Here is a 12,482-nt window from a genome sequence, read left to right on the forward strand (position 1 = left end):
TGTACCTGAACTGGTGTCATGTGTTCTTTAGACTGTAATCTCTTTGAGACAAGGAACATGCCTTACCTTCTTTTGTAAAATGCCACATACATTTGCATTGCTACATAAGATGTGTGGTAAGCACCATTCCACATACTCTTTGACCTAATTTTGCCCTACCTATGTCCACACAACTCCCATTGAAGTCAGTTGGAATCATCTGTGAATATCTGAGAGTAGAAGCTGGCCCATTGTATTCAGTTGTATATTTAACATAATAACTAATAATTGGAAATATTCCATATATGTGTAACGTGAGCAAATTCAAGTTACTACAGGAATCTGAACATGCATTTCTTGACTTTTTAGTGTATACATGGAGCATATGTTTATCTATAATTTCCATACATTTTATAAAGTGGGATTAAAACACTACATTCTGTACACTCTCATTTGTGTAGTCAAAAATCTAGAAAACTAGAGAACAACAGACTGAAACAGCACAGAGACACATTCACATAACTAACGAAACTTTATTAATACATACTTCTAGTCCCATGAACACAGATACCGCCTAATAATGTGGAAAATTCATCTTATACGTAATATGTATTGTGTGTGCCTTCGTGTGTAATGTATACAATTCCACTGTGTTTAGACACTTAGATTTGGGAAACTTCAAAATGTAATTACATAAAAACACATCACATTTAAGATGAGCTGCATAGTTCACTTTGTGCTTTACCACTCATGAATAATGATGGTCATTTCAAAGTCATGTTGGTAAAACTTTTATACTAACCACCAATTATTACATATACATGTGAACAGAAGGCAATGTTTATATTATATACATGTATATTTGCTTATTTGTGTGTGCGTAAGTGAAATAGATATACATACAAAAGCTACTAATATGCAAAATTGTTTTGTTTTATTGGTAAACTGGCCTGGATGCTAGTTTACAGTTAGTCTTGGTCAGGTGGAAAGCTTAATATAGTTAGTGTTAGTGTTATGCATGTATAAAAATTCTCTTTACACCACTTAAAAAAAAACCCCTTACCTTTAAATAGTTCAAAATGAGTGAATGGGTTTTGCTCACACTTGCTCCATCCTCTTTAAATGAAAAAAGATCATCTTTGGCTTAAAAATCAAGAAAGGAAAATTTTAATTGAAAAGGAGAAGAGGATGGAAAGTTCTGAGCATGTGATAAGGCATCTATAAAGAAAGTGTCCATATAATCTTAATTCTAGATTTCGCAACTGGCCAAACTTAAAATTCTTCCTCTGTGTATATGGTAGTTTCTGTTAGTGGAGACTAAAATGTAGAGTCTCAGGATTACTAGGTGGTTTGCATGTTTAAAAGAATCTTATTATGTTTTGTACCCTAATAGCTACGGCTGTGCTAGTAATAGCTAGTACAGAAGTTGATAAAACGGGAGCTTCATATTATGGAGAACAAACCCTGCACTACATTGCAACAAATGGAGAAAGTGCTGTTGTACAACTACGTAAGTGGCTTTTGGACATTTACATAGTGTTATGTCCTATGTTAATGGGAATTGTTCTTAATGTATGCTAAATATCTTACAGTTTCGGTGAAAACTGTGAACTACTGTTTGTCATTCAAATATGTTTCTGCACTAAACAGCTATTAAGGTAGTGAATTTTGTTACCTCACATGGTAGAGTTTCTATGACCTCTCCCCTTTCTGTTTAATAATAGTGATGGACTATTCAAAATAAAAACACTTAAAATTCCACTCCACTCCTTGACACTTGAAAAACTGCTAAATTGCATCATGCTTGGTGGCATATGATTTGCTATCCTGAAGTTCAATCAAAGCATGAAAGCATCCCATATGAGGAATCCCTGCCTCTTTTCGAGGACATTCCATAATAAGTTGCCCCGCCCCCCACAAAGGCACACATACAAACTAATCATATCCCCCTATGTACAGTGAAAAGACGCATTGCAAAACAAAAGGGTTTACTATTTTGGAGGAAAAAATCACTAAAACTTTTGGATGGGACACTATTGCCAGCCCCAAAAGTTCAAAAATCATGAGTCAGGCTCACCAAAAATCATGAGATTATGTAAAAATTATAGATTTGGTGTTCTTTTTATTTGCCTTCTGCTTTTTGAGCCTTTAGGGTGCATTGGAGTCACATTTTGAAGCTTTCTCCACAGCCATGGGGGCTAGAAACTTACTTTTTCTTTAAGAATGAAGGCTGAAATCATCACATATCCACTTGACCCCAGGAGCTGGGGCTTTAAGGAAAACAATAATTATCATGAGACTCATGACAAGATCATGAGAGTTGGCAACACTGAGAGATTTAAAACTGACACTTTTTTTGTACAAATAGGAATGTTTAATCCCAGTGCCCTGGTTCAATACCCAAACCTCTAATCTGTATACCTAAAATTTCCTCTGTAATGGTGTTCTTCCCTTTCTTTCCTTAACTGTGGTTAGACTTGTTTTGCACTGTTAAAGACTGTTGTGAGTCAAGAGTGTTGGGAGCCTGAAGGCCTGTCTACACTACAAACTTAAGTCGAACTAAGTTAGGTCAACTTACAGCAGCTTACAGCAACCAGGAGCAACTTCCACCAATTTAAGAGAGGCAGTGAGGGGGGCTGAGAGCTATGCATAGCTCCCCACTGCAAACCCAGTTGCCCCCCTCCCCAACTGCCCGTTCCCAGGAGGGAGCTCTGCACCCAGAAGGAGCCCCCAACCTGGGGTGACCGCAGGGTGAATCAGCAGGGAACCTACCATCCTTTCTTGTCAATTTCACCATTCCAGTTAGGGCTTGTGCCTGTGTCTCTTAATACCCTCTTTGCCAACTGACATTTACGTTTCAGATGCCTTAATGTACCCCCTTATTTCAAATATTTTTTTTTTAAATGAAACTTTGTAGTTAATAATCCCTAATGTGGGTATTCTCTTTGGAGGGAAAAATGAAGTATGACTCACTTTGTTTATAAAATGGGTTACTGCAACTGCAATAACTATTTCCAGTGTGCGTGCCAAAAAAAAAAAAAGCTACAGGAATCAGTGGTTGAAGCTCTTTAGATATACTGGGTCAACATTTTATTTTAAGAGTCATTACTTTAAGCACTAGAAATGCAGTTGACGTTGTACAAGACATAAGTAAAGATGTCTATATATACCACTTGGCAGTGATAACCATGTGATAATTTTTACAACTATGTAATGAATCACATTTTTCATTCATCACTGAGCACCTCACTTGCACTCTGGCCACTAATCCATCTCCCCATAACTTAGTCTATTGTTCCAAGTGCCTGAGCAGCTTCAGACAGCCCCCATTTTTAAATAAATATACCACAAAAATGTTTTCTGTTCTTCCCTTGTGATTATCAGGGTCCAGACACCCATAGGGGAGAAGAAGGGGTCTGAACCCCAAAGAATAAGCAATTAAATCAACTGATAGTGTATGGTATTACTGTATTGTAAAAGTATTAAAGTAAGGTCTTCTATGAAAGCTGGTGATACACTGGTGATTAATATCACTGTGAAATATATGTATTACCACTATATGAGGAATTAGGGATATTCACTAATATTGTGGTTTAAAGTGTGTCTCCTCTTGCTAAGGCAGAAGAGTAACGCAGTGGCTCACAGTTTTGGGTGTCCTGAACAAGATGGCACGCCCACTTACTCCATTAAAAGAATATGTCACTGGTAAGAGGTTCAGGTTGAGCAGTACTTATTCCTAGTCCAGTGACAAATTAAAGTCCAATATTTCACAACTACGTAGGCATAGAAACAGGAGCTTTGTACAACTGTGAAAGAGGATATTTGTAGGTTTCTAGTGGGCCATTGCTACTAGTTTTGGAAGGTTCTGATTGATCATACTTGAATATTGAGACAAAAATGGGATTTTTCCACACAAAAAACTATTCTTACTATAGAAGTGGTGATGCTGACCAGAGAAGGAAAGGTAACTCAGAGTTGGTGGAAGGTTATGTGGTGCAATCTCTAAATAAAACTGAGCATAAGACGTTGGTTTGCAATATTAATTTCTACCAACACCAAAACAAGTTACCAAAAATTAGTTTTTCTAGAATTGCGAATGATTCAATTTCAGGAAAGCTTTGTAATCATGTTTTTTGTTTTTTATCCAGACACATGTAAATGATATGATTTCATAATCTGTTATATTTTTTTTTCTTTAGCAAAAAATGGTCCCATTTATGATGTAGTATGGAATCCCAATTCCACAGAGTTTTGTGCTGTGTATGGTTTTATGCCTGCGAAGGCAACTGTTTTCAATCTGAAATGTGACCCTTTGTTTGATTTTGGAACTGGCCCTCGTAACGCTGCCTACTACAGCTCTCCTGGACATATCTTAGTACTAGCAGGATTTGGAAATCTCAGAGGACAGATGGAAGTATGGGATGTAAAAAACTACAAACTTATTTCCAAGCCACTGGCATCAGATTCTACATATTTTGCTTGGTGCCCTGATGGGGAACATTTTGTAACTGCTACGTGTGCTCCAAGACTACGAGTTGGTAATGGGTACAAGATCTGGCATTATACTGGCTCTGTTCTACACAAATGTGAAGTCCCACCAAATGCAGAAATATGGCAAGTTTCCTGGCAGCCATTTTTGGATGGAACATTTCCAGCAAAAGCAGTAACTTACCAGGCAGTTCCAAGTGAACTGCCAAGTGCTGAGCTGAAGGTTGCCCAAGCTTATAGACCACCAGCTCTGAGAAACAAGCCTATAACCAGTTCTAAGCTGGTAAGTAAACTTCATCTCAATTATGTTGGCCCATCATTTCATCTGTACTTGAAATTTGATTGCAAAATACTGGTTGGGGAATGACGACACCAGTCGTGAGGTTGTTTGGTTGTTTGTTTGTATTTTAAGAAATAAACATTTGCCTTTTAACAGGCTTGTTTCACTGATTGCCCCTCTGCTCCCTGTTTGCAGGAATATGTGCTAGGAATGCTGTAATTTTATGGGTCAAATCCTCTTTCCTGCACAAAACTGCCCCTTAGACCAGCAGCACAAACAGTTGCAAATGCTGCGTCGTCTTGTTGCTGTTGAACAACAAAGAGCCTGAGTGGGTGGGTAAACTGTCACTTCAGTTGTGGTGTGTTCAGCTGGTTTTCATGAACCAACATGCTAAAGTCAGACATAACACAGATTTGGCCAAGCTTGCCCAAGTACTGAAGTAGTTGAGTGGTTGTTTGCCCTCCTTCAGTATAGTTTGAGCATTTGTGACGCAGTGATACTATTGGCAAGTCCACTGCAGCTTAACTGTTTTCCTGATGTGGACCTACTCCTTTATTTAGCCTTGCTTTGTTTTCTTTTTCAGTTTTCAGAAGTAGATTTGTGTGCGAAGATACTAACTGTAATTAACGATTACAGCCTTGATTTGTTTTTTGTTTTTGTTTTTATTTATTTTAGAAGACTTTGATTTTGAGGCTTCTATCTTCCAAGGAGCGATAGACTCATCACAGGCTATCAGCAGTTGGTTATTACTAGGGTCTGACTTCACAGGTGCTACATAAGCAGAGTTAGCAAGAAAAGATTCATTCTGTAAAAGAATTCAGGGAACTATATTCTGCCAGCTTTTATGGTGGAAAAATCAGAGTTGTGGGTGGAAAACATTTAAATCTATTTGAGCATTTAATGTGTCTGACCTGCTAAAACTAGTTTTTAAGACAATAACAGAGTATATTAATGGTAAGTTTTGGGTTTTCTTAAGATGAACAGCAGGGCGGGGGAAGCTTCCTATCTTGGCTTCTTTAAGATGTAAAAACAAAATCAAATTTGGTCTGTCCTGTTTTTGCTTGTAGGATTAAAGAAATGATGTGGGAGCTTTCTTATCCCTTAACTGGAGGGGTAGGACTGTAAAACTGTTAACAAAGTGCTTTGCTTCCAACTATACATCAGGCATTTGAGTTAAATAGGTGTAAACAAAAAGCAAAGTTTTAAACAGTCTGACTAAAAATCACCTTCCCACTCAATTGTTCAGGTTTTATATACCTAGTACTTGCTTTAGTACTTTTCCAGCCATCTATAGATGCCTCTAGGAGAAACAGGACAGACAAGTCCTAAAAGGCTAGTGTAAAAAACAAAGGAAAATCTTTTTAGGGGTGACACTTTTTTCAGGCTGCCTTCAACCATCAAAAGAAGCAGAAAGGGCATAAACCTGTTTTTTTTGTCCTTTGCAGGTCACCTTTTAAACTGTGGTACTTTAACATGTAGAAAATTTTTCTAGAATTTTTATTCTTTTGTAGGATATTTTGAAGTATGGCACATACATTTCAGAAATGTCAATCTTATGTATCCCTTAGCATGAGGAGGAGCCACCTCAGAACATGAAACCACAACCAGGAAATAGTGATAAGCCATTATCTAAGATGGCACTTAAAAATCAAAGGAAGCACGAAGCAAAGAAAGCGGCTAAACAGGTACGGCTAGTATCAGCCCTCTTGGGGTAACATTACATTAGCTTTTACAAATGTGTTGACTAGTCCTGCAGTATCAAACTTTGGCAAAGAAGCTTGTATTTTTGCAGCTTACCTGTATTGTATTTGTTCTATGGCTAGATGGCAGATTTCAGCTTTTGATGTTATCTCTACAGTTTCCACAATTACTAAAACACCCTTCTAAAGTGTATAATACTTTTGCTTAGTAAATTAGATCTGGTTTTGGTTTTCGTGGTAGTGGGGAGGATGGACCACTAGCTATTATAAGAAATAGTTGTGGATGTATATTTGTTGTTTCATTCCTACCAATTTCATTATATTAAGCATGTTTCTCGTCTCTCTCTGTGGGAAGAATGAAGACACAGTATATCAGAACTCTAATATTATGCCTAACATCTTCTGGTAGGAGCTCTGTCTCAAATAACATAACATATAACTGAAAACTTGTCACAAACAATAGAGAGCACCAGAGGACTAAGGAAAGGGAGAAATATTCAACAGCTTTTCTAGGTTTCCATGTTATAAAACAACAGAGCTGTTGTTTAAATGGTTTGCAGGAACAGTAGATGAAGTGTATTAACTTACAGGAGGCCAAAACTGATGGGAGCCAGGAATCAACACCATCTCCAGCATTACAGGATGTACCACGCAGCGCTCTGCCTTCTGTGACATCAGGAGACCCTGAGGTAGACAAAAAAATAAAGAATTTGAAAAAGGTGAGAGATTTTTCTAATTAAGAATAGTTTCCTCTTGTAGAAAGTCCTGACGCGGGCTAGTCTGATTGTGGAGATGACTAATAGCAGTGAGGTGTAGCGCGTATGTAGAGCATACACCTCAGGCAACTTCTCTTCTCTGCTTTCTCATAGTGTAAAGTAGCACAACAGTAACCACTTAAAAATGGGGCTGTGTCTAAGCATGTAAAGAAAATTGGGACTTGTTCAGAACAGCAGTAGTTTTTCCACCTTCCATTCTCAAGAACTGCTGGGTATTGGACAAAGGCTCCCCTCAAAAGGGCAGATGGTATAGCTGGTCAATATTTGTGAAGGAACTAAGTGAGCTTCCTAACCTTGCTTTGCAAATCCTAGTCTCATTTAGGATCTGGGAAGGCTGTTCTGACTTAAGGTTGGGAGAAGAGAGGGTTGGTGGTGTTTATATCTCAGGATTGCCAGGAAGGTATAAAGCTTGCCTTTGATGGAGCAGTGTTGGACATGTATCTCTCTAGATCCTATCAACTGTGTGCAGAGAGAGAGAGTCACTAGAGGACAAAGGAAGTCAGTCTGTCTTTCTTCTCAGTCCCCAAACCTACAAAGGGACCCAAGTGTACTGCTTGTGTAGCTCTGTCAGGCTTCAGACCTCTTTGATTTAAATCCTTTCAAACAAGGGTAGAGTTGCATTTGGCCAGTGCTAGAGAAGTTTTCCTATTTCTGCATTGCACAGCAGGCCATCTTCTCTTTGGTTCATAATACAGAGAGATTTTCCTCTCCAAGTCAAGTTAGCTTCTCTTTCCATATCTATCTCTTTGATTAATGCTCAGCCATGCTGAGGAAAGATGTATGGAGAAGGGGGATATTTACAATGGAGGAGTTCCCTTTCTGAATCTTACGTGTAGCTTCCCTGTACAAGAAATTATCCTACTTTTAAATTGTTATTGTTATTGTTATTTAGGGTCAGATTTTTTATGGTGTTTACATTTCAAATGCATGAAATAATCTTCCTAACTCTTCAGCAGGACCGCCCAGAGGATTCAGGGGGCCTGGGACAAAGAAATTTCAGGGGCCCCTTCCATTAAAAAAAAAAGTTGCAATACTATAGAATACTATATTCTCCTGGGGGCCTGGGGCAAATTGCCCCACTTGCGCCCCCCGCCCCCTCCCCCCAGGCGGCCCTGCTCTTCAGGTACTAGAGATGGTTGTTTCCTTACTCAGGTCTATGCATGAAGAAAGTAAGATAGGTTGTTAGGTTGTCTTGGATTCTGTTGATGTGAAATTCTGATTTTAGGTATATAAATGAAAAGTAGATGTATTTCTATTGCTAAGTCTCCCCATCGGAGTTTCTCTTTCTCTGTTAAGCTGATCAACTGTAAACCCAGAAAACTGAAAATTTCTGTTCCTCTCTTGGCTCTCCCATACTTCTGTTTTTCACAGAAACTGAAAGCAATTGAGCAGCTGAAAGATCAAGCAGCTACTGGAAAACAGCTAGAGAAAAACCAGGTATTACTAACTGGCATGTGTTTTTATTCAGGATCATACTTCTTTTCAATGCACTTAAAGGCATATCTATATGTACCGCGCTGCAACCGTACCATGCAGCGCATCTGGTGTAGGTGCTGTATGCCGATGGCGTAATAAAACCACCTCCGTGAACAGCAGAAGCTATTTCAGTGGGAGTAGCTAATCCATAGTACATTTGAAATATAATTCTGGTTAAATGCCTATAAGAGTATGGCTCCCTGTCTCTCTCCCATGTCAAAATCAAATGAAGTGAAAGAACATACATTAAAAAAGGTAAAGCTTCTCTTCTCAAATTCACCGCTAAAGAGGCAAGGCCACCAGTGCTGAGGAACTACTAGGGAGCATGGCCAACAGAACACACACACAGGAGCAAGGGAATCGGTCACCATTGGTAGCTATGTGTCCCTCCCCATCACAACACTTTTGTTGCCATTTGTTCTCTGCAGCCATCTGTGCCGTTACCCACACTCCACTTGATTAGGTTAATGTGCTTGACGAAGAACACTAACTTGTGCTGCTTTTACTATCATAAGTTACACAAATTTTGGATGGCAGCATGCTGTCTGTGGCTACTTCTCAACTCTGTCGCTCCTTCAGCTGGCCAGACCCTTTTTTCACATAATTCCCCCTTTAGCAGATACAAGAAGCTGCTAGTGGAGGGGGGAAGTATACTCAGAATCTGTCCATGCATTTCCTCCGTAGTGTTACCCAACCTGAATACCTCTTGAACAGGCTTTTGTATCCTTTCTCCCCGGGTGGACTAGTAGGGAGCATAGAAAGCTTTACGAATATAGAGGAGAGTCTTGTGGTCAAGTGATACTTGGGACAAATTGAGTTCTGCCTCTAGCTCTGCCCCAAACTTCTTGATCCTGAACAAGTATCTTACCCTGTGTCTCTCAGTTCCCTCATCTCTAAAATGAAGATTACATTGTGTGAGGCTAAATTGAAGGGACACCTTCAACTTAAAAATCACGTCTATTTGAAACCCTTTCTGTGGTATAGTCACAAGTAACAACAGACTCTGCTTAGATTACTATAGCAGAGAGATGATGGAAAATATTTTTCTCTATTTTTTTCAATTTTGCATTTCATAGCACTTAGTGAAATTGACTATGCTCAATCTGCCTTATGTAGTTTGTCAATTTCCCCTGTTGCTTATATGGGTCTTTAACATGGTGCTAAGGAGAGGAAAAACTGGGGGGGGAAATAGGATAATCTGATTATAAAGCCACAAAAATTGGCAGAGAGACTCGGAGGCAAGTGTAGTACTTAAATCTACTTTAATTCATTTTTGGAAATTCACTAGATTTCAGGTTGACAGTGGCACTTTCACACTTGTAAAACACATTGATTGAATGTCTGATATAAGGAGCTATACAAGTGGAAAGAATTATTACTGTATTGTAAGGTGTGTGGAGAATGTACGTAATGGACTGATCCAAAATAGCAATAATATGAAGTCTTCAATTAAAAAATTAGTATTTTTATACACTATCAATTTGCATGCATAATTTAAACATTAAAATAGAATGTGGTTCTAGATCAGCCTCTGTATTTTGAGTCTTCATTATGTCTGCTGCTGTTAAATTACTGCACTGTTATTCTTTGCTATTAGACTTGCATATTAACAATGATGTACATTATTTATTGCATTAAATATTGCTTTTTTACCTCCTGTGTAATAAGCAAAATGTATGATCTTGTGCTGTTGTTTTTTCTAGTTGGAGAAAATTCAGAAAGAGGCTGCTCTCCTAAAGGAGCTAGAAGATTTGGAACTGGGCTTTTAAAACTTTACTCAAAAGGAATTGGATTGTTACATAAAATTTGTGCAAAATGAGGTGCGTTTTAACCTGAAAAGAACAAAGAATATCCTTCAACTGCAATTGGCTGAGGAAGGACAAATTTACATATTTGCTGCACATCTACATTTGTTAACCCTTTTTTCTGAAATCTGCGCATGTGCAAAATTGTAATCAAACAATGTATGTTCAGTCAGTCATTCCTGCTTCCATTCAAAACCAGAAACACATTCACTCACAGTTTTAAAACAGTGTTGCTTAAAAATCAAAACAAGTATTTTTTTTGTGTGTGTGTGTGTTTTTGGCTTTTTGGTTGGTCTACCAATTTGATAGCTTTATTAAACTTAAGATACATGTGACCCTTATGCAATAATAGGATTGCAGACAATAATAAAGAGCATTTAACATTAAAGAATTGTTGGTTTTGTGTTACCAAGTCAGAACTTGTAAAATGTACCAACCATTTCCAAGTTATCGCAAACCATCAACTTGAAATCTAGTAAATTTCTAAAAATAAGTTTAAAGTATTTTCAGTTGCTACACCTGTCTTTCCCCATACCAATTTATTGTGGTTTTGCAATCACATTTCCCTTTTTTTTTTTTTTTTTTTTTTTTTAAATCCTTTCCCCTTTTGCTGGGTTTTTGTATGTGATCCACACAAACAAAAAGGAAAACAGATTATAGGAGGAAACCACTGAAACTGACTCTACACCGGGTGCTATCAAATGCACAAAGTAAACTGAGAAAAAGAAAATTTGATGATCTCTCCGTTTATAGTAATGTTAGGCCAAATCTGCAATCTGATTCATATGGGTGACCCTTAAACCAGGGCCGGCTCCAGGCACCAGCCCAGCAAGCAGGTGCTTGAGGTGGCCAAGGGGAAGGGGCGGCACGTCGGGCTCTTTCGGTGGCAATTCGGCGGTGGGAAGGACCTGCCGCCGAATTGCCGCCGAAGAAGAAAGTGGCATGGTGGACCTGCCGCCGATAGCGATTGCGGCGTTTTTGTTTTTCCCCGCAGCTTGGGGTGGCAAAAATCCTGGAGCCAGCCCTGCCTTTAAACCAATGTAGAGTCTCAGTTAAGTCAATGGAGCTCTGCATAGAGGTAGCAAATTGCCCATATGGATGAGACTAAAAGATTGAGGTCATGGATGTTACTTGAATAGTAGGATTATTTTTAAAAATCAGATATAAGTATATTTTCTTAATTGATGATGTCCTATTAAATTAAATTGATCATTGTTGTTTAGGTGGTATAACATTTTCCATTCTTTAAAAAGTAATCTTTCCTTACATTTTGTTTCTGATACACAATTCACAATCACATTTTATTAATTTATGTTGTGTAAATGTTTTCTCTTTGTTTTTGTAACAAATAGTAGTCCACAGTTTTATACTGAAACAGTTTTGAAGAAAATAAGGATTTAAAGATTTTTAAAAATTTATGCTAGAAGAATAAAGCAAATAATTTAATTTTGCATCTATCTGGTGTCTCCCTCAGTTAATCTGATTTAAAAATGTATTTGTAGTTTTTTTTAACATACATTTAGACATATAATTGCTTTGTAATGTTAGTGTCAGTACGTTACCACATTTGTTAAAGGAAAAACATATGAGACTGTTACCAAAAATAGGAAAAGAAAAGAAAAGAAACCTTTTATTTTAAACTGAATTCAGCTTGTTTGATTTTGTGACTTGGTTGGAAACAAATGATCTTGACTTTTCAGAATACTGTAAAAATGAGCCATTATGGTTCAATAGAAATTTTTGTGCAAAAATCTACTGCTCATTTTAGAGCAGTGGATTTCAACCTGCGATCAGTGGATCCGTGGGGGTCTTCAGATTGTCTAAGATTTCCAAAGGGATCTGTATCTCCATTCAAAATTTGTTAGGGGTCTGCAAATGAAAAGAGGTTGAAAACCACTGTTTAAGAGGACTTCACAGTTCCTCAATACAGCAACAATCAATGGAAATGCAATGGTTTCCCTCTAGTGGAAGAATCACA

The 12,482-nt window shown here is 38.0% G+C and overlaps 1 protein-coding gene across 1 annotated transcript in view; it reads left to right on the forward strand.

Annotated features, from left to right (window-relative positions):
• The window catches only part of EIF2A (eukaryotic translation initiation factor 2A), a 31,796-nt gene extending 19,693 nt beyond the window's left edge, over nucleotides 1–12,103 (forward strand). Inside the window, exons 9-14 of the mRNA XM_054039131.1 lie at nucleotides 1,373–1,489; nucleotides 4,179–4,750; nucleotides 6,316–6,432; nucleotides 7,038–7,166; nucleotides 8,595–8,660; nucleotides 10,403–12,103. Coding sequence (XP_053895106.1) covers nucleotides 1,373–1,489; nucleotides 4,179–4,750; nucleotides 6,316–6,432; nucleotides 7,038–7,166; nucleotides 8,595–8,660; nucleotides 10,403–10,468 — 1,067 coding nt within the window. The 3' untranslated portion in view covers nucleotides 10,469–12,103. The remainder of the gene's footprint in view (nucleotides 1–1,372; nucleotides 1,490–4,178; nucleotides 4,751–6,315; nucleotides 6,433–7,037; nucleotides 7,167–8,594; nucleotides 8,661–10,402) is intronic.
• The last annotated feature ends 379 nt before the right edge of the window (nucleotides 12,104–12,482 follow it).

The sequence above is a fragment of the Malaclemys terrapin genome, chromosome 9 (genome assembly GCF_027887155.1).
Source record: "Malaclemys terrapin pileata isolate rMalTer1 chromosome 9, rMalTer1.hap1, whole genome shotgun sequence".
Lineage (NCBI taxonomy): Eukaryota > Metazoa > Chordata > Testudines > Emydidae > Malaclemys > Malaclemys terrapin.